General features: G+C 44.7%; 1 protein-coding gene across 2 annotated transcripts; it reads right to left on the bottom strand.

The window, feature by feature from the left end:
• Nucleotides 1-210: 210 nt before the first annotated feature.
• Nucleotides 211-21236, bottom strand: acad9 (acyl-CoA dehydrogenase family, member 9). Of its 2 annotated transcripts, none has more exons than XM_041981751.1 (18): nt 20978-21236; nt 19253-19346; nt 14803-14904; nt 14044-14150; nt 13873-13973; nt 13059-13137; nt 12804-12975; nt 12639-12712; nt 10007-10082; nt 9856-9926; nt 9660-9779; nt 9452-9580; nt 5661-5740; nt 5293-5419; nt 5148-5225; nt 3449-3577; nt 776-848; nt 211-528 (listed from the first exon to the last, which is right to left on the bottom strand). In XM_041981751.1, exons 1-18 carry the CDS (start codon nt 21155-21157, stop codon nt 428-430), a joined length of 1893 nt encoding a protein of 630 aa, XP_041837685.1. In that variant the 5' UTR covers nt 21158-21236; the 3' UTR covers nt 211-427. The 2 variants fall into 2 exon arrangements, with proteins under 2 accessions (XP_041837685.1, XP_041837686.1); XM_041981752.1 differs by lacking the exon at nt 20978-21236 and adding an exon at nt 19437-19455.
• Between the last annotated feature and the right edge of the window lie 1591 nt (nt 21237-22827).

Consider the following 22827-nt stretch of genomic DNA (forward strand, 5'->3'; position numbering starts at 1 on the left):
CCCCGACAGCAAGAACATCGCCATTCCCAGACTCTCCTCCATCCAGCACACACCCCCACATGTGAGTTTAAATCTCAGACAGAAGAGAAGGTTTCAGGGCTGATGTGTCCAGTTACTTTCAGCAGAGCTCATTCCTGGACAAGCGGACCACGTTTCCTCCTCATGACGAGGAGAGGACCTACCAAGCATGTATCCACACAGACACACATCAGCATTTTGAGAATATTTATTATTAAAACCATGATCTGTACCAGTTTATCACGGCACAAAGTTAAAGAGAACTTCTAGTTTCATTAGCCATGTTAATATGATACAGCTACTCTTACAGGTCTCAGTACGAATCACCTTCATTTATAAATAAAGCCAAACAGCACGGATACAAGAGGAAAGACGGTTGTCACTGATTAAAGTCACAGACGTTCTGGGATCAATATGTTCTCTCCAGAGGGTGAGAGCAGATGTAGGCTCTGTTGTCCAGCACCGCCTTGGCGATCTTCTTCATGTTGGCATCGTTGTTCTCAGGAGAATCTGGAACAGATCCAGATGAAAATGACTAACAAGCACTTTGGTTTGTTCTCACGGTGCTGCTGGTTCACCTAAGACTAGAGCTGGATCATTAAAGGGATCAGGACAAGCTGCACGCTGTGAGAATGAGGAGAAGTGTGGGGGCTGGGATGGCGAAATTCCACTACACATGCAAGTCTTTGGTACTAAGATGTTGTAAAAGGAAAAGAGAGAAAAGCTCTTCTCAATCACTGCTTTGTGTTTGACTTACGTTTCTGCAGTTGAACCATCAGGTAGTTGTTCTTGAAGAAGGCGTCGTTGCAGAACGTGTTGGCAAGCAGCACCTGCACAACAATCAACAACATGGAGGGAGATTCACCAAAACCCTCCAAAACTAAACTCGCCTGGTAAATATTAAAACATGGGACACAACTCATCATTTTCTGTCTTTTTTTCTCCTTCTGTTATTTGTGTAAGACTGAAGCTTTGAAACGCAGCAACAGTTTGAACATGAGAAAATGAAGAGTTAGTGAGGGATGTTTGGGAAGCTGCTGGTCTCAACCAGACGATGGTTTGAAGCATTTGCAGCCTCGTGCGACACCTTCCCAATGACTCGCGGGACTGTGTTAGAGTTTGTTTACCTCCTCCCCTCTTCACACTAAATCTAAAGACTCCCAGGAAGACAGCACAGCTCTGCTTTTACAGAAAATAAAAAAATGAGACACATGTAACGTTCAGTGCACATGCTAGGTTGGAGTAAAACATGATATAAATGCTCCATGTCCTGCTTTCGGTCTGGATGAAGAGTCAAACACTTTGAAAGTCATAAAACCTCAATGTGATTCCAGGTCATCAAGTCAGAAGGAACCTGTACAGACTAAAGCCAAGTTTTCTTTTTTTATTTTTGTTTTAGACAAATGGCTAAGCATAAATAAAATGATCATGCTGTTAAGATGTCATAATGGTGCATGTCAATGAGCCTGTTTAGCATTAGTTGCTAACATGGGAGCCAGCGGTCTTAGCATTAGCTAACATGGGAGCCAGCGGTCTTAGCATTCGCTGCTAACATGGGAGCCAGCAGACTTAGCATTAGCTGCTAATGTGGGAGCCAGCGGTTTAAGCATTAGCTGCTAATGTGGGAGCCTGCGGTCTTAGCATTAGCTGCTAACATGGGAGCCAGCGGTCTTAGCATTAGCTGCTAACATGGGAGCCAGCGGTCTTAGCATTAGCTGCTAACATGGGAGCCAGCGGTCTTAGCATTAGTTGCTAACATGGGAGCCAGCGGTCTTAGCATTAGCTAACATGGGAGCCAGCGGTCTTAGCATTCGCTGCTAACATGGGAGCGAGCGGTCTTAGCATTAGCTGCTAACATGGGAGCCAACAGACTTAGCATTAGCTGCTAATGTGGGAGCCAGCGGTCTTAGCATTAGCTGCTAATGTGGAAGCCCGCGGTCTTAGCATTAGCTGCTAACATGGGAGCCAGCGGTCTTAGCATTAGCTGCTAACATGGGAGCCAGCGGTCTTAGCATTAGCTGCTAACGTGGGAGCCAGCGGTCTTAGCATTAGCTGCTAACATGGGGGCCAGCGGTCTTAGCATTAGCTGCTAACATGGGAGCCAGCGGTCTTAGCATTAGCTGCTAACATGGGAGCGAGCGGTCTTAGCATTCGCTGCTAACGTAGGAGCCAGCGGTCTTAGCATTAGCTGCTAACGTGGGGGCCCGCGGTCTAAGCATTAGCTGCTAACATGGGAGCGAGCGGTCTTAGCATTCGTTGCTAACGTAGGAGCCAGCGGTCTTAGCATTAGCTGCTAACGTGGGAGCCCGCGGTCTTAGCATTAGCTGCTAACGTGGGAGCCCGCGGTCTTAGCATTAGCTGCTAACGTGGGAGCCAGCGGTCTTAGCATTAGCTGCTAACGTGGGAGCCAGCGGTCTTAGCATTAGCTGCTAACGTGGGAGCCAGCGGTCTTAGCATTAGCTGCTAACGTGGGAGCCAGCGGTCTTAGCATTAGCTGCTAACGTGGGAGCCAGCGGTCTTAGCATTAGCTGCTAACATGGGAGCCAGCAGTCTTAGCATTAGCTGCTAACGTGGGAGCCAGCAGACTTAGCATTAGCTGCTAACGTGGGAGCCAGCGGTCTAAGCATTAGCTGCTAACATGGGAGCCAGCAGACTTAGCATTAGCTGCTAACGTGGGAGCCAGCGGTCTTAGCATTAGCTGCTAATGTGGGAGCCTGCGGTCTTAGCATTAGCTGCTAACATGGGAGCCAGCTGTCTTAGCATTAGCTGCTAACATGGGAGCCAGCGGTCTTAGCATTAGCTGCTAACGTGGGAGCCAGCGGTCTTAGCATTAGCTGCTAACATGGGGGCCCGCAGTCTTAGCATTAGCTGCTAACATGGGAGCCAGCGGTCTTAGCATTAGCTGCTAACATGGGAGAGAGCGGTCTTAGCATTAGCTGCTAACGTAGGTGCCAGCGGTCTTAGCATTAGCTGCTAACGTGGGGGCCCGCGGTCTTAGCATTAGCTGCTAACATGGGAGCCAGCGGTCTTAGCATTAGCTGCTAACGTGGGAGCCAGCGGTCTTAGCATTAGCTGCTAACATGGGAGCCAGCGGTCTTAGCATTAGCTGCTAACTTGGGAGCCAGCGGTCTTAGCATTAGCTGCTAACGTGGGAGCCAGCGGTCTTAGCATTAGCTGCTAACATGGGAGCCAGCGGTCTTAGCATTAGCTGCTAACGTGGGAGCCAGCGGTCTTAGCATTAGCTGCTAACATGGGGGCCCGCGGTCTTAGCATTAGCTGCTAACATGGGGGCCCGCGGTCTTAGCATTAGCCGATAATGTGGGGAGACTGAACAGATTAATATTTTTAAGGCTCTTTTCTTGTCTGGGAGGTTTACTGTCAGCCTTGAAGTGAGGTGTGAATCAAAAAGAGGATAAATGTAGACACACACCTCGTGGTCGTGGTTCCGGAGGCCGATGCTGATGGAGCGGCTGGCTCTGGACAGGACGGCCGTCATGGCATACAGGTTGATCAGCACATCTGCGACTTTCTTCAGAATAAGCTGCTCCTCCACTATGGTCTGAAATCACCGGGGAGGGGACATCAGTTCAGTCTGATTCATTCTGATCTTCATTAGCTGGATCAATAATTTAACCTTTACACTAAAAACTAAAAAGAAGGAAATAAACAATTCAACTGCGTTCACAGAGACTGAAACAGATTTCTGCCTCATAAACTCTGCTTTTATATTAAAACGTCACTTTTCACACAACCAGCGTTGTTCTTCTGCCTCCTCAGGAATCATCACGGGACGACAGGATCAGTTGTTCTGGTCATATAGGACAAGTTTTTATCTAAAGAGCCTTTCAGTTTTGGCTTTGATTTCTTTCACTCGCCTAGTAGAGTTGCAGATGTCTACAGTAAGTCCATCTTTTGAGATCTGAAGGAAAAACCAAACAGTAACTTACAGGTAATGTTAGCCAGAGGTATTATAAAATGTTTAACTTATCTTCAAGGGTCTGTTGGGGTTTCTCCTGAAAAATAACAACCCCAAACAGAAGAGATTACTTCTCAGTAATTCCAAACTGTGTGTAAACCATGTTGGTATGAAACTAAAGCTTCATCAGAGGTGGAAGCATCCCCACAGATGCTGCTGTGTTAAAGTAACTGAGGATGGAACAGAGGAAAATATGAAGCATTTTCTTGCATATTATAGTAAATAACTGCTTTAAAATCTGCTGCCGGTGGAGCATTTCTTTTGGGACCTTATTTTATCCAGAAGGAGATAAAAAGTGGAGGAAAACTCTGCAAACAGGAGGATCCTGCAGAAACATGGAAACACAGTAAATACTTCCTGTAAATCTCAACTAGGAGGGTAACTCTCCTCCTAACTCCGCCTCCCATCAGCTGCTTTCCATGATTGATCCTCATTTTAATCCTGCGATCCAGCAGAACGACACTGATGTCACCATGGTTACGTCCGTCTCACCAATCATCAGTGACAGGGAGGGAAACATCTGGGACACAGAATGACTGACACCTGTCTTCCTCCAATCAGATCCATGTAACCGGGCAGGAAATAGAGATTTAGGAGGAAACTGCTCTCAGAGGACTCTGGGAAATGGAGTTTTCCAGTAAAGGTGGTTTAATCCTGGTGGATCGAAGTTGTGGAGGCCAGACAGCAAAGTTAAGACAGAATTCATGGTGATGAAGCAGAATTTAGCTTCTGCTGCTTCTGGTTCAGTGAATCTTGGCTGGAGATGATGAAACTTCCAGTTTTCTGCTTTTTGTAGAGAAATCGTTGGTCCGTCTACCAGCCGTGGGGGAACAGGTGGAGCCATAACTTATCTTTACCTGCTCTTTAATTGTTCTTCACTGTGTTTGGTGGAGATGGAGATGGTTTTAATGAGCCCCTAGCTGAGATTCTGGACTTTGGATCCCAAACATCAGACCTGATGCTGGACCCTGTGGAACCGGATGGTAACCTGGTACCAGCGGCATTGAGGCTGAACAACTTTCAACATTTTTGCCAAATGATCAAGTGTTAATCAGGGAAACTAAGTCATCTCTAAATTATTTCTATTTTACCTTCGGAAAGCTGTGATTATGAACAGCGTACACCACCGCCATCACCATGGAAACAGCATTACCTTTCCGTATCTGTACAGCAAGCTCTCCACGGTCGAACCAAACAGGTGGACGTTCTGCTCAAACTTCTTCGTACTTTCCTGCAGACAGACAGAGAACAGCTCAGCCTCTGGAAAAAAATAAAGGTGGAAAAAGGACATTTCTAACCTCCAAGCTGGGATGCACCACGCCATCCTTCCCCGTTAGGCCGAGGTCCACTGAAGCGCCCAGTGACGTCCTCAGCTTCTTACCAACCATCCCCATCGCCATGGCGACATTCCCTTTCTTCATCTCCCTGCAGGCAGAATAAAGGAAATGTGACATGTTAGACCAGTTAGACCACATTGTAAGGGACAGTTAGAAAAAAAAAACATGTCAAACATTTACAGGATATTCTGTCCTGAACTAATCAATATGAGCAAAAAACATTGTTTTGATGTAAAGTCTAAATCTGTCTTATCTCTATGTAACAGTGTTAAAGAGACACGTTTTTATAGCCATCTTTTCTTTGTCCACATAATACCATGTAAACATACTTTATTCTCCCCGTCAGGACTTTGCCAGCGTACTGCATCCCTGTGAGGGCCACGTACATCCTCAGGATCTCATTGGTACCCTGCACAAAACAAAGAGCGAAAAAAAAGCCAGATAGTTCCACGCTGATTAAACTAAACATACGAGGTGGTTGAAACCTTGGGACGAACAGGGAAACATTTCTTAGAGTTTTCTATAAATAAGTCAAACAATTCAATGTCCCGTGTGGAAGTGACAAAACCTTCACTTCAACCTCATGTCTGTGGTGCCCCCTGCTGGACACAAAGAACACAACTCCAAACCAGTTTCACTATTGTTGCACCAGTATAAACCAGTCTGTAGCAGCTTTTAATCCCAGTATAAACCAGTCTGTAACAGCTTTTAATCCCAGTATAAACCAGTGTGTAGCAGCTTTTAATCCCAGTATAAACCAGTCTGTAACAGCTTTTATTCCCAGTATAAACCAGTCTGTAGCAGTTTTTAATCCCAGTATAAACCAGTGTGTAGCAGCTTTTAATCCCAGTATAAACCAGTCTGTAACAGCTTTTAATCCCAGTATAAACCAGTCTGTAGGAGCTTTTAATCCCAGTATAAACCAGTCTGTAACAGCTTTTAATCCCAGTATAAACCAGTCTGTAGCAGCTTTTATTCCCAGTATAAACCAGTCTGTAGCAGCTTTTAATCCCAGTATAAACCAGTCTGTAACAGCTTTTAATCCCAGTATAAACCAGTGTGTAGCAGCTTTTAATCCCAGTATAAACCAGTCTGTAACAGCTTTTATTCCCAGTATAAACCAGTCTGTAGCAGCTTTTAATCCCAGTATAAACCAGTGTGTAGCAGCTTTTAATCCCAGTATAAACCAGTCTGTAACAGCTTTTAATCCCAGTATAAACCAGTCTGTAGGAGCTTTTAATCCCAGTATAAACCAGTCTGTAACAGCTTTTAATCCCAGTATAAACCAGTCTGTAGCAGCTTTTATTCCCAGTATAAACCAGTCTGTAGCAGCTTTTAATCCCAGTATAAACCAGTCTGTAACAGCTTTTAATCCCAGTATAAACCAGTCTGTAACAGCTTTTATTCCCAGTATAAACCAGTCTGTAACAGCTTTTAATCCCAGTATAAACCAGTCTGTAACAGCTTTTAATCCCGGTATAAACCAGTCTGTAACAGCTTTTATTCCCAGTATAAACCAGTCTGTAGCAGCTTTTAATCCCAGTATAAACCAGTCTGTAGCAGCTTTTAATCCCAGTATAAACCAGTCTGTAACAGCTTTTATTCCCAGTATAAACCAGTCTGTAGCAGCTTTTAATCCCAGTATAAACCAGTCTGTAACAACTTTTAATCCCAGTATAAACCAGTCTGTAGCAGCTTTTAATCCCAGTATAAACCAGTCTGTAACAGCTTTTAATCCCAGTATAAACCAGTCTGTAGCAGCTTTTAATCCCAGTATAAACCAGTCTGTAACAGCTTTTAATCCCAGTATAAACCAGTGTGTAGCAGCTTTTAATCCCAGTATAAACCAGTCTGTAGCAGCTTTTAATCCCAGTATAAACCAGTCTGTAGCAGCTTTTAATCCCAGTATAAACCAGTCTGTAGCAGCTTTTAATCCCAGTATAAACCAGTCTGTAGCAGCTTTTAATCCCAGTATAAACCAGTGTGTAGCAGCTTTTAATCCCAGTATAAACCAGTGAGTAGCAGCTTTTCATCCCAGTATAAACCAGTGTGTAGCAGCTTTTAATCCCAGTATAAACCAGTGAGTAGCAGCTTTTCATCCCAGTATAAACCAGTGTGTAGCAGCTTTTCATCCCAGTATAAACCAGTCTGTAGCAGCTTTTAATCCCAGTATAAACCAGTCTGTAGCAGCTTTTAATCCCAGTATAAACCAGTCTGTAGCAGCTTTTAATCCCAGTATAAACCAGTCTGTAGCAGCTTTTAATCCCAGTATAAACCAGTGTGTAGCAGCTTTTAATCCCAGTTTAAACCAGTGTGTAACAGCTTTTAATCCCAGTATAAACCAGTGAGTAGCAGCTTTTCATCCCAGTATAAACCAGTGTGTAGCAGCTTTTCATCCCAGTATAAACCAGTCTGTAGCAGCTTTTAATCCCAGTATAAACCAGTCTGTAGCAGCTTTTAATCCCAGTATAAACCAGTCTGTAGCAGCTTTTAATCCCAGTATAAACCAGTGAGTAGCAGCTTTTCATCCCAGTATAAACCAGTGTGTAGCAGCTTTTCATCCCAGTATAAACCAGTCTGTAGCAGCTTTTAATCCCAGTATAAACCAGTCTGTAGCAGCTTTTAATCCCAGTATAAACCAGTGTGTAGCAGCTTTTAATCCCAGTATAAACCAGTGTGTAGTAGCTTTTAATCCCAGTATAAACCAGTCTGTAGCAGCTTTTCATCCCAGTATAAACCAGTGTGTAGCAGCTTTTCATCCCAGTATAAACCAGTGTGTAGCAGCTGTCAGACTGGGAGGTAAAATGAATGTATGAATAGATTTAGCAGCATAAAGGCCGACCAGAAGAAGAAAGTAGATTTTATTATTAAGGCCAGTTGGTACCACATTCCCCTCTACTCTTACATTTACATATAATGTGCACTTAACACAAAGCACTGATACATTTAGATTTAAATCCCAGTAACAACACCTGCTGGCATTTTGGGTAAATAAGAAAAGTAAACATCACCAGTTCATGTTTTAAAAACTATAATTATCAATATTCTCTGGCAGTCAAGTTCTAAGACAAATCAAAAGCCGTCACAGGCCATGTTTTTGTTTCATTACAAAAGAACTTTGTAAGTAGCTCTAAGTGTTTTTCTGGTTTGTCTTTGTCTGGTGAGCATCTGAGTCTCGTGGATATTTTTTGTGGGTCTGCACATCATAGCCTTCAGTATGCTTTATTCACTGAGCAGATGTCCAGCATCTGTGATGCTTGCATGTTTATCAGCCAACTTCTTCCTCTGAATACAACATGTTTTCCTAAAAAGCCGAAGTCTTTGGCCTTCTGTCAACAGAGTAAACGACAGCGTACATAGAGTCACCAACTGGTGCGCTTACAGTTTAGTCACTGCTATAAACTATTAATCTATGTATGGGCAGATGGACAGTGGGCCGGTCCAAGTAGACTGATGGGCCGGTTCTGGCCTGGGGGCCACCAGTTGAGTAGCCCTGACCTACATTCCACTGTACCACAACTGTTTGTTAACACAAAAATCCAATCAGCCAATCACATGGCAGTAAACATGGTTGGACATTTTTAATCCTGGTGTAATAGATAAAGCAGGTAGTGGAAACCTTCCTCAGAGGTTTTCTCCATATTGACATGACAGCATCACACAGTTGCTGCAGGTTTGTCGGCTGCATCCATGATGAGAATCTCCCGTTCCACCACATCCCAAAGCTGCTCTACTGGACTGAGATCTGGTGGCTGTGGAGGCCGTTGGAGTCCAGTGAACTCATCGTCATGTTCTAGAAAGCAGGTGGAGATGATCTGAGCTTTGTGACATGGTGCATTATCCTGCTGGAAGTAGCATCAGAAGATGCTCCACTGTGGTCATAAAGGGATGGACATGGTCAGCAACAATACTCAGGTAGGCTGTGCTGGTTAAACCAGGCCACGTTGGTACTAAGGGGCCCAAAGTGGACCAAGAAAATCTCCCCCCACCATTACACCAGCAGCAGCCTGAAGTGTTGATCCAAGGCAGGATGTAGTCTACCTGACTAAATGCATGGAAGTGCTGTTATGTGACTGGCTGATATTTGTGTTATTATAACCGGCGGTGAGTATCATTGTACCTCAAAGATGGGAAGGATGCGACAGTCCCTGACGTAGCGCTCAAAGGGGTAGTTCTTCGTATAACCCAGACCTCCAAGGACCTGCAGAGCCTCGCTGACACATATCCATCCTCCCTCTGAACTGAAAACCTGCACAGACCACACACATCACGCATTTCCTACCACACCACTTCCACATGAACAGAGTGGGAAGACAGAGCTGTCCCACCTTGACCATGGCAGCCTCCAGAGAGCAATCTGGAACTCCTGGTCTGTCCATCATCCCCGCCGTCAGGTACGCCATGCTCTCCATCACAAAGGCGTTAAGAGCCATGACTGCAAACTTCTCCTGCAGCAACAGCATCAACAGGCTGTAAAGTCAGACAAACAGACCCTGCTTCCTCAGAGGGCAGACTGGACCGTACCTGGATCAAACCAAAATCACTCAGGCTTCTGTTGAACTGCTTCCTGGTGGCAGCGTACTCAGAGGTCAGTTCTACAGGAAGTCAGACAGCGAGAACACAGAAGTAAAACCACCAACATCAGCTGGTCACAGTTAAAAACCAGAGTCTTTACCTATGAGCTTCTTGATCATCCCTGCAGAGGAGCTGCCCATGCTGAACCTGCCCGAGTTCAGTATGTTCATGGCGATCTGGCCCCACAGGAACATGACCAACACCACACGTGGACGGTAGTTTGTTTCCAGGATGATATGTAAAATAAAAACACAATCAGGGCTCAAAGCTGAGTCATAAAGATTTGTGCTTGTAAATGAATGTTTGCAGATCATTTCCGTCTGTATGCATAATGAAGCTTTTACATTAAGACATGACGGCAGCAGAAGCTGGGACAACGGCTACAGAGAGGTAAACTAAAAAAGAAGGCTACAAGGAAACAGCTGGAGCAACACGTGGCAACTAGTAGGTGGATTATTAAGTAGTCAGGTAGAAAAAGAGCACCTTGGAGGAGCAGAGTCTCTCAGAGGTAAAGCTGAATGCAGATAAACCCCACACCTGCATGTGTGGAAAGGACTTTTTCCAGATCCACACCGGATCTGGTTACACTGATTACTACACACCTTGTTACAGTTAATGTACCAATAAGTGCCGTCATTATATAATTGAAGATGTACGTATGAACATACTGAGCTGTAACTCTTGAGTGAGTTCTTATGGACTGTATGGCTTCATCCAGGAACGCGTCTATAATACTGCAGGCCTCCGTGTTTATGCTTGTGAGGGTCTACAGGTCTGATATATGAACTGTTAAACGCACAAGATAAATGTAGTTTAAATTCACCATCTCATCAGCTGTGCAGCCAGTTTCAAGAGTTTTACTAAATGTGTGCAGACTCTCCAGTCAAGTTTGTTTTCATAACCACAACATTTACGCAGAAAGTGACGATTGCCACTTTCACACCCCGTTTTGTGCGTAGGCAAAGTTTATAAATGAAGTCCAGGACTGTAGAGCAGCTGGGATTCCGCATCACTGCAGAACTGACAACATTCCTCTCCAAAACTCAAGCAACTGGTCTCAGACAGTTAAAAGAAGACGGGATGCGACACCGTGGCGAACATCACCCTGCAACTACTTTTTACACCGTGCCGAATGTCACCCTGTAACTACTTTTTACACCGTGCCGAATGTCACCCTGTAACTACTTTTTACACCATGCCGAATGTCACCCTGTAACTACTTTTTACACCGTGCCGAATGTCACCCTGTAACTACTTTTTACACCGTGCCGAATGTCACCCTGTAACTCTTTTTTACACCCTGAACTACTTTTTACACCGTGCCGAATGTCACCCTGTAACTCTTTTTTACACCCTGAACTACTTTTTACACCGTGCCGAATGTCACCCTGTAACTCTTTTTTACACCCTGCAACTACTTTTTACACCGTGCCGAATGTCACCCTGTAACTCTTTTTTACACCCTGGAACTACTTTTTACACCGTGGCGAACATCACCCTGGAACTACTTTTTACACCGTGCCGAATGTCACCCTGTAACTCTTTTTTACACCCTGGAACTACTTTTTACACCGTGCCGAATGTCACCCTGTAACTCTTTTTTACACCCTGGAACTACTTTTTACACCGTGCCGAATGTCACCCTGTAACTCTTTTTTTACACCCTGGAACTACTTTTTACACCGTGGCGAACATCACCCTGGAACTACTTTTTACACCGTGCCGAACGTCACCCTGTAACTCCTTTTTACACCCTGGAACTACTTTTTACACCGTGCCGAACGTCACCCTGTAACTCCTTTTTACACCCTGGAACTACTTTTTATACGGTGCCGAACGTCACCCTGGAACTACTTTTTACACCGTGGCGAACGTCACCCGGGATCTACTTTTTACACCGTGGCCAACATGACCCTGGAACTACTTTTTACACCGTGCCGAATGTCACCCTGTAACCCCTTTTTACACAATGGAACTACTTTTAAAACCGTGCCAAACGTCACCCTGTAACTTCTTTTTACACCCTGGAACTACTTTTTACACCGTGCCGAACATCACCCTGAACTACTTTTTACACTGTGCTGAACATCACCCTGGAACTACTTTTTACACCGTGCCGAACATCACCCTGAACTACTTTTTACACCGTGCTGAACATCACCCTGGAACTACTTTTTACACTGTGCCGAAGATCACCCTGGAACTACTTTTTACACCATGCTGAACATCACCCTGGAACTACTTTTTACACCGTGCCGAATGTCACCCTGTAACTCCTTTTTACACCCTGGAACTACTTTTTAAACCGTGCCGAACGTCACCCTGTAACTACTTTTTACACCGTGCCGAACATCACCCTGGAACTACTTTTTACACCGTGCCGAACATCACCCTGGAACTACTTTTTACACCGTGCCGAACATCACCCTGGAACTACTTTTTACACCGTGCCGAACATCACCCTGGAACTACTTTTTACATCGTGGCGAACATCACCCTGGAACTACTTTTTACACCGTGGCGAACATCACCCTGGAACTACTTTTCACACAGTGCCGAACATCACCCTGGAACTACTTTTTAAACCGTGCCGAACATCACCCTGGAACTACTTTTTCCAGACGTGTTGCTGAATCAGATCCACTATCAGCTCATATTTTCCATCTCATGGTGAAATGTCTCAGTTCCATCATCTCATGTGGTTTATAAAATACCATGAGGACCTGGTTTACCTTGAATCCACTTCCTATTTCCCCAATTACGTTTTCAACAGGCACCGGGACGTTATCAAAGGACACCTCACAAGCTAAAAAAAAAAGACAAAAGGTTGGAGTGTGATTGACACGGCGGAGGTAAAAACTCCCTGAGCTGCTCCCGGGTGTGAATGGAGGACTTACTGTTGGAACCCCTGATGCCCAGTTTGTCCTCAGGTTTGCCGCTGGTGACGCCTCCAAACGCCCTCTCTACGATAAAAGCAGAAATCTTGTCTTTCTTCACACCATCCACTTCCACCTCTGTCCTGGCAAACACCGTCATCACGTCCGCCATCCCTCCGTTTGAGATCCAGATCTGACCAGGAAAATAAAGAAGGAGCAACATGGACACTGCGGTCCGTCTCAGGTGACGTGTGGGAGGAGTCTGGTTCCACTCACCTTGGAGCCATTAATCAGGTAGTGTTTTCCATCCTCAGACAGGGTCGCACGTGTCTGGATTGAAGCTGCATCGCTTCCACTGCAATTAGAAAGTCAGAGACATCAATCCAGCGCTTGTAGGAACAGATCCTGGAACTGAAGGACAAAAACAGAGCTCATTTCTGATTGGCTGGATGGTGACGTTTGGTGTGTTGTAAACTAGTTATTGTTAGTGAGTATTTATTCATCTTGAAAAGCAACCACAAGGCTGAGCAAAGTGCTGCCCTGAGAGATAAACCACAGCCAGAACAAGACAAAGTCTGAGATGATCAGCTGAAACCAGGAAAGAAAACCACGTCGCACCGTCACTCCGGGAAAGGCCGGAACAAAAAGTGTGTTTGCTGAGAAGTTCTGTCCAAAGTTCAGGACCCTGAGCAGAAAAAGCTGCATCCACTCTTAGTTTCCACTAACAGATGTCCAGCTTCGGTCCGCGAGCTGGACTACACAGAGGAATCCAGACCAGATTAGTGGCACAGCCTCCATGTTTAAAGCTTTTGGGCACCTGGTTAGAGTTAAACTGCTAATGCTGCGGCTAACGTAGGACCAGGCGGAAAGACGTCCTGAAGACGCTGAGGCGGGACATCATGTGGATGCCAACATCAGCTCCCCAGTGAAGAGATTAACTGGCTGAAAGTGATGCAGGACTCCACGTCTCTTAAAAAACGAGTTATACATACAAGCAAACTGCAGGAACTTGCTCTTATATGATGCAGCATTTAATAAAACTATGAAAAAAACGAGACAAACACTAAAACTGAGACATGAGAACTTTTACCTTCCAGGTTCAGTCAGGCAGAAAGCTGCGATGTGTTCTCCGGACGCCAGTTTGGGAAGGTACTTCTGCTTCTGGGCTTCATTGCCGACCATCAGAATACCCTGAAACCCCAAACAGCTGTTGGCTCTTCACCTCATCACGTCTTCACAGGACAAAACGTCCACCGTTTACCTTCAGTCCGATGGCTTGATGTGCAGCCAGAGTCACAGCGATGGAGCCGTCCAAGGCAATGATCTCATTCAGACGGGCGTACATGGTGTGGGACAAGCCAAGCCCACCTGGGATAAGAGACCAAGAGAAGCCGGACTTTGCATTAATTACCTTAACGTGTCTTTATGCACAGCCTGGCCAAAAAATAAAAACCACCTGGATTTAACTCAGCTAACAGGTCGGAGCCTCTGACTGGAGGATTCCTGCAGGGTGATGGTGTTTCACCTGCAACTAGTTATTTAACCCCAACTGATGCAAGGAGCAGCTTCTCTTCCTAAATAACCACGAGGAATAGCTCGTCCGTGGTCGCGGAGAAGATGTTAGTCTGGTCCAGGAGGGTCAGATCATCAAGCAGAGGAAACATCAGAAGATCAGAAGCTACTAGAACCGGGTTCAGAACTGTTCAACCATCATTACAAACTGGAAGGATGGTGGGAAGCATCGTCTTCTAGGAAGAAACGTGCTCAGAAAAACATCCTCAGGGAACTCAAGGGACTGAACAGCTGCTGCAGAAGCTTCTAGAGACAATGCTGGAGTCAGAGAGGAAGACGTCCAACCAGAGGTTAGTGACCTATTTTTCTGGCCAGGCTGTGCATCTCATCTCACATCATGTAGAGCTGCAGGGGCAGCTGAAGTTTTGTGAAGGGACTGGAGACGACGTCTGAATTATTCTTGTTTAGCTGCTTTTAGTTTCGACGTCGTCAGCAGGCATCACCTCACCGTACTCCTCAGGAATCATGATTCCAAACAGCCCCAGCTCCTTCAAGCCGTCCAGAGTCTCCGGAGGGATCTGGGCCTCCTGATCTATCTTTGCTGAGTCCACTGCAAATACAAGAAAGAAAGACAGAAAGACCTTTTATAATAAATAAAAGTACTTCTAGTCAAACAGAAGTTAAAAGATTAAAATAAAGTAAAAAGGATTTAAATTAACTTACATTACAATAAAAATATAAATGTCAATTTGTAAAAAAAATAAAATGGAAATTTAGATAAAAAAAAATTTAATTTCAATAAAATAAAAGTAAATTAAAATGAAATCAAATTAATTCATTATCTAGCGCCTGGTCACTGGAGCCTAAGCCAGCATTAAGAGGCCCACCTGGACAGGTAACCATCACAGGGCCAACACAGAGGGACACGCGTGCGCGTGCACACGCACACACGCACACACACACACGTGCACACGCACGCACACACTCCCAGGGAGAATTTAGAGTTAAGCTAACATCAAATCAAATACAGTAAAAAAAATGTCAAGCCTTCCCTAATTAAAAAGAAACTGAAAATAAAAAAAGGGAGGGAGGATGGAGGAAGGATGGAGGGAGGATGGAGGGAGAATGGAGGGAGGATGGAGGAAGGATGGAGGAAGGATGGAGGGAGGATGGAGGAAGGATGGCGGGAGGATGGAGGAAGGATGGAGGGAGGATGGAGGAAGGATGGAGGGAGGATGGCGGAAGGATGGAGGGAGAATGGAGGGAGGATGGAGGAAGGATGGAGGGAGGATGGAGGGAGGATGGAGGGAGGATGGAGGAAGGATGGCGGGAGGATGGAGGAAGGATGGAGGGAGGATGGAGGAAGGATGGCGGGAGGATGGAGGAAGGATGGAGGGAGGATGGAGGGAGAATGGAGGGAGGATGGAGGAAGGATGGAGGGAGGATGGAGGAAGGATGGCGGGAGGATGGAGGAAGGATGGAGGGAGGATGGAGGAAGGATGGAGGGAGGATGGCGGAAGGATGGAGGGAGAATGGAGGGAGGATGGAGGAAGGATGGTGGAAGGATGGAGGAAGGATGGCGGGAGGATGGAGGAAGGATGGAGGGAGGATGGCGGAAGGATGGAGGGAGGATGGAGGGAGGATGGCGGAAGGATGGCGGAAGGATGGAGGGAGGTTGGAGGAAGGATGGAGGGAGGATGGAGGGAGGATGGAGGGAGGATGGCGGAAGGATGGAGGAAGGATGGTGGAAGGATGGAGGGAGGTTGGAGGAAGGTTGGAGGAAGGATGGAGGGAGGATGGAGGGAGAATGGAGGGAGGATGGAGGGAGGATGGAGGAAGGATGGAGGGAGGATGGCGGGAGGATGGTGGAAGGATGGAGGAAGGATGGCGGAAGGATGGAGGGAGGATGGGGGAAGGATGGAGGAAGGATGGATGGAGGATGGCGGAAGGATGGAGGGAGGATGGAGGGAGGATGGAGGAAGGATGGAGGGAGGATGGCGGAAGGATGATGGAAGGATGGAGGGAGGTTGGAGGAAGGATGGAGGGAGGATGGAGGGAGGATGGCGGAAGGATGGAGGAAGGATGGAGGAAGGATGGCGGAAGGATGGAGGGAGGTTGGAGGGAGGATGGAGGGAGGATGGAGGAAGGATGGAGGAAGGATGGAGGGAGGCGGACCGGTGGGTCGGGCGCTGCATCGGTCTGTCGTGGTGAGGTAGAAGCTAAAAGACCAGGCTCTGGATTTACCGCCGTCATGCCGAGGACTGCTTGGATGTCCACCTTTACGTCCATCGCGTGAACACACACAGCTAAGCGTGTTTGGTAGGTCATGGCTTGATGCAGACGGAGCCGAAGGCCTTGGTACCAGGGCCCAGTGCATCGACGCTATTTGCTTTAATGACCTTACTATTTCGTAAATGCATGAGCAAATCTACTGATGTCAGTATAACCGAACTGTGTTTATGGCATGATAAAATAAAATAAAATAAAATAAAATAAAATATAATATAATATAATATAATATAATAAAATATAATAAAACAAAATATAATATAATATAATAAAATAAAATAAAATAAAATAAAATAAAATAAAATATAATATAATATAATATAATATAATATAATAAAATATAATAAAATATAATATAAAATAAAATATAATATAATAAAATAAAATATAATATAATATAATAAAATAAAATATAATATAATAAAATATAATAAAATAAAATAAAATATAATATAATAAAAAAAAAAAAAAAAAAAAAAATATATATATATATATATATATATATATATATATATATATATATATATATATATATATATATATATATACAAACACGGGTATAATAAACCAGGGGATGCAAATCTCTGCAACACTAGATCTGCTTTCCTCTCCTGGAGCTTAAATACAACGTGGTGGGGCTGAAACGGGGTCCCCACATTATAACTAGTCTGTTACGACTCCTCAGTGTGTTTCTGACATGTAAACTGTCAACCTGTTTAAGAAAGAACCTGTTTTTCACATCCACCTTTGATTCGTGACAGCGTGTCAAACTTGTGATATTTATAATTCAGTGTCCAGCGCTGTGATCGACTCGAGTTGTATAAATAAAACTTGACTGATTGAAATACGGCCATTAAAGGCAGGAGCCATAGAAACCATAGGAGCCATAGAAACCATAGGAGCCATAGAAACCATAGAAACCATAGGAACCATAGGAGCCATAGGAGCCATAGAAACCATAGGAACCATAGGAGTCATAGAAACCATAGGAGCCATAGGAACCATAGAAACCATAGGAGCTATAAAAACCATAGGAGCCATAGAAACCATAGGAGCCATAGGAACCATAGGAACCATAGGAGCCATAGAAACCATAGGAACCATAGGAGCCATAGAACCCATAGGAGTCATAGAACCACAGAAACCATAGGAGCCATAGGACCCATAAAAACCATAGGAGCCATAGAAACCATAGGAGCCATAGGAGCCATAGAAACCATAGGAGCCATAGAAACCATAGAAACCATAGGAGCCATAGAAACCATAGGAGCCATAGAAACCATAGGAACCATAGAAACCATAGCAGCCATAGAAACCATAGGAGCTATAGAAACCATAGAAACCATGGGAGCCATAGAAACCATAGGAGCCATAGGAACCATAGAAACCATAGGAGCTATAGAAACCATAGGAGCCATAGAAACCATAGGAGCCATAGGAACCATAGAAACCATAGGAACCATAGGAGCCATAGAAACCATAGAAACCATAGGAGCCATAGAAACCATAGGAGCTATAGAAACCATTGAAACCATGGGAGCCATAGAAACCATAGGAGCCATAGAAACCATAGGAGCTATAGAAACCATAGGAGCCATAGAAACCATAGCAGCCATAGGAACCATAGAAACCATAGGAACCATAGGAGCCATACAAACCATAGGAACCATAGGAGCCATAGAAACCATAGAAACCATAAAAACCATAGGAGCCATAGAAACCATAGGAGCCATAGAAACCATAGGAGCCATAGAAACCATAGAAACCATAGAAGCCATAGAAACCATAGGAGCCATAGAAACCATAGAACCCATAGGAGCCATAGAAACCATAGAACCATAGGACCCATAGAAGCCATAGAAACCATAGGCGCCATAGAAACCATAGGAGCCATAGAAACCATAGGAACCATAGGAGCCATAGAAACCATATGAGCCATAGAAACCATAGAAACCATGGGAGCCATAGGAACCATAGAAACCATAGGAACCATAGGAGCCATAGAAACCATAGGAGCCATAGAAACCATAGGAGCTATAGAAACCATAGAAACCATGGGAGCCATAGCAACCATAGGAGCCATAGGAACCATAGAAACCATAGGAGCCATAGAAACCATAGAAACCATAGGAGCCATAGAAACCATAGGAACCATAGGAGCCATAGAAACCATAGCAGCCATAGAAACCATAGAAACCATAGGAGCCATAGAAACCATAGGAGCCATAGAAACCATAGAAACCATAGGAGCCATAGGAGCCATAGAAACCATAGGAGCCATAGAAACCATAGAAACCATAGGAGCCATAGAAACCACAGAAACCATAGGAGCCATAGAAACCACAGGAGCTATAGAAACCATAGAAACCATGGGAGCCATAGAAACCATAGAAACCATAGGAGCCATAGAAACCATAGAAACCATAGGAGCCATAGAAACCATAGGAGCCATAGAAACCATAGAAACCATAGAAACGTAGAAGCAGCACCGTCATTATTTTCCTTTGTTATTTTTCACCAACTAAAATGTGACTGAAAGAAAAACAAAAGACAAAAACCAACAACAGCAAACAGAAAAACATCATTTCTGGATGGTCTGAGTGGAAGATTTGCCTGTTTTTAACTAGTCAAAAGAAAAGAAACAGAAAAGAAACAGAACCCTCTCTCACCATCTTCACTGAAGAATTTCTCCACCGGCGCCACAAACTGCTTGATCTCCTCCAGCTCTTCATTTCCGATTTCAGGATAAGGGAAAACCTCCGACTGGACAACACAAAAGACACATTTTAAATTCAGAAAAATGTCACATTGTTTTTTCACCACTTTGGATGATGATGGTACATTTTGCATTACGGTGGCCTCGGAGGGTCAGTTAAGGGTAATTTCCAGTCTTTGAGGAATCTTGGCTCTGCCGTCACTGGTCACGTTAAGCCATCCTGACTTTGTCACTGGTCCAGACTTTGTCACTGGTCCAGACTGGTTCTGGTGGTTTTGCTCAAACTGAAGCTAAAATGTGCAGGACTTCTCGTTAGGGAGCTTCAGATCTGAGTTGGGCGAAAACGTGACCCTGAACTATTACTCTGAAGTCAAAGTGTCCCCGGGTGTCCTGCAGGCTCATGCTTCTACTAGTCTTTAGTTCTTACACCAAAGTGGGGGGTGAGGGTGTTTTAACTCACACACTGTTACTGGATTTTCCCCCCAAATTTCCCCCGTTCTGCCCAAACGTCGCTGCTCTCGTCGATCTCTGGTCGCAGCGTGGCTGGCTCCTCCCCCAACCGTCAGTAAACAGCTGATCCACTTTTCTGCCACTAGTACCATCTCTCGTTGTTCCAGATTTAGCTGAGACGGAGGAAACTAGCAGTTTCTGGCTCACACGACACATATTTACCCTGAAGTTTTGTTTTTGAAGACGTTGGAAATTGTAAGCAACATCTATGAGTCTGGTGTCAGTCAGGTCCACGTCCCTGGAGGATGAACCTGCTGGTAACTGCTTCTGGTGCATGTTGTTCGCCTTCATTTCCTACAACTTGTCAGTATGAATGAGGTTTGCTAGTGAAACAGCTGTAGAATCTACTAGTCATCAGGCACATCCATGCAGATGGATCCGGGTCAGATCTCTAGTGAAACAGTAGAAGGAAGCGAGGAGACGTCTTATCTGGATCGTTGTGGATGCTGGAGACTCAGGTCTGATCATTTAGGGACCATGAATGAGGAGAGAGAAACTGTGAGCAGGCTCTGAGATACAAACCAGATCAGGACCTTTTCTAACATAGTACCTGCTGGTTGTAGACCGGGTTTATACTTATGCAGGGGCGGGTCCAGAAAAACTCTGATGGATGGATATTGGATGCCTCTCTACTGCAACACCTGATTCAAATAAAATGGATCTCCAACAGCGTTTTATCAAGTTCTGCACAAGTCAATGAATCTGGTGTTGCTGCAGGAAACATTCAATACCTACAGGACACTGCCCCCGAGGACCAGAGATGGTGATCCCTGATCTAGAACATGGTAGAGATGATGCAGGACATAGAACATTACATGCTGCATTCACTGACCCTTGGACAGCTGAAGTTTCACCCGAGCATAGGTCAGCGAACACTAAATATCTGTGTTAGCCTTTGATTGTCTATACCCCCACATTGACCCACAAAACCACATCCCTCATACTTTTTAAAAGCTTGGCACGACCCAAAGTCCTTCCTTCTCCGCAGTAGATGGAAAACCAGCTAAGCGGCAGCAGACATGCGCAGTGCTGCGGATTGTATACTTCCAAGTTACAGCGTCAAACAGTCACTGACACAACGAAAAAAACACAGTTCTCCAGCGAATATCATCAGATGTCTCTAAACCAAACACAACTCTGACAAGTTCTCCGTCTTCAGGTGCGTTACCTTGTTCACCTGACCGAGGAACAGATCCTTAGCATAGGCGAGGTTTCTGGAATGAGTTTTGACATTCCTCCGCTGCGGAAGCAGATGAACTTGTTTTCCAGAATGTCTGAAAAGACCGGAAATCAGCTGCTTCCTGGCGGGAAAAGTTCTGGACAAGACAAAAAACCTGTTCACGTTCATCGTTCCTTCTCCACAAGCTTCTACTTCTGACGGTCCATAGATGAAAAACACTGCTGCCTTTCACCCCTTTCTGGCGCACAATGATGACGTACACATAAGCTGGAGATGCATTCCCAACCCCTCGTAAAAAATAACACTCGCATAAATATGTCCTTATTCCCTCATCCTCTTTCTCGTGCTGCTCAAACTTGACCTTCAAATTAAATTAAATTAAATTAAATTAAATTAAATTAAAAAAGGATCAACAAGAAGAGAAACCTTGTTGTTTGCTCCTCTCACACAAATAATAATAATAATAATAATAATAATAATAATAATAATAATAATACTTTCGTAGCCTCCAGTCCTGTAAGAACGGGAAATAAAAATAAAGACATAATAAATATTTTTCTTGTGTGTGCCATTTTGTCTGTATTTGTGGTTGTGGTTTGAACGCATCACAGGGACACAGCTTAACTTCGCCTACCGCAAAGCTGCCACTAGATGGCGCAATGTGTAAAGGAATAAGAAACTAAACTGAGAAGAAAAAAATTAAAGTATAAGAACGTAATAATTTGTTTAGTCTTCTTTTTTCAGGTGTTCAGCTGATACAGTCATGTCAGTTGTCATGAAATAAACCTAACCAAGGAAAATTTATTTTTTATTCTTCCTACCAACCAAAGTGCTGTTTTGTGTTGCTGAACTGAAAACATGCTCAGATTAAACAAACCATTCTTGTCTGGCCGAGAAAAAGAAGCTGTACGCTCCCTCCCATCCGATGTCATCCCACTAACAGAGGATGTGGCCCTCAGTGCTTCAGTCTATTTTTAGTTCCTACCTCCAGGGCCAGACAGACTAGCGGGGCCAGCTGTCAGTCAGACCACCTGCCAGAGTCAGGCGGGCAGCCAAGGCATGCTGCTTCTTCACTGCTGCGCTGACCTTCATCAGCACTGACAACTTCCAGAGATTTTTGTTGATGTTGATAGCTACAAGTAGCTCGGTGTCCCTGCTGGCCTCTGAGGGGGGAGTAAAACACCAACAGGGAGGCAGGACTGCGTACCGCTGTCCCTACAGAGGACAAACATGCCCGTCCTCTGTGTTGTTTCTGGGAAGATTTTAAAGGAAAACTACAGATGAAGGTCAGGCTAGTGGTCATAAAGGAGAGCTACACCTTCACCATGACGTCTGTGTGGTTCAGTCTTCAGCTCTACAACATCTCAGAATAAAGTCTGGATGATTCTTATTCTATCCTACAGAATAGAATAAGAATCATCCAGACTTCCCGAGATGATCAGGGTTATCTCTAAATAATAAATCATATTACTGTTCCAGACAGCTAGAACCCCAACAGTCACAGGGCTATACAGGGTTGATGAGTCAAGGTCTGAACACCAGAGGACCAATCACATTCCAGGCTGAGACAAGCTGATGTCATGGTTTAACAGTGGGTCTCAAACTGGGGGTCGCCAGATAAATGCAAAAAATACACAGCCTACATTTATCAAATGATCAGTTCTACCAGGGCTGTTCAAATTAAACCATTAATGAGGAGATAAATCTTTGGAATTAGCACATTCATTGAACACGTTAATGCTTGAACAGTTAGTACACATGCCGTGTTAACAGTCGGAACTGGCCATCATCTCTGCGAGACAGGCTGGTTTTGTATGTTGCCTTGTCAAAGAGGAGAA

The sequence above is a fragment of the Melanotaenia boesemani genome, chromosome 3 (genome assembly GCF_017639745.1).
Source record: "Melanotaenia boesemani isolate fMelBoe1 chromosome 3, fMelBoe1.pri, whole genome shotgun sequence".
NCBI lineage: Eukaryota > Metazoa > Chordata > Actinopteri > Atheriniformes > Melanotaeniidae > Melanotaenia > Melanotaenia boesemani.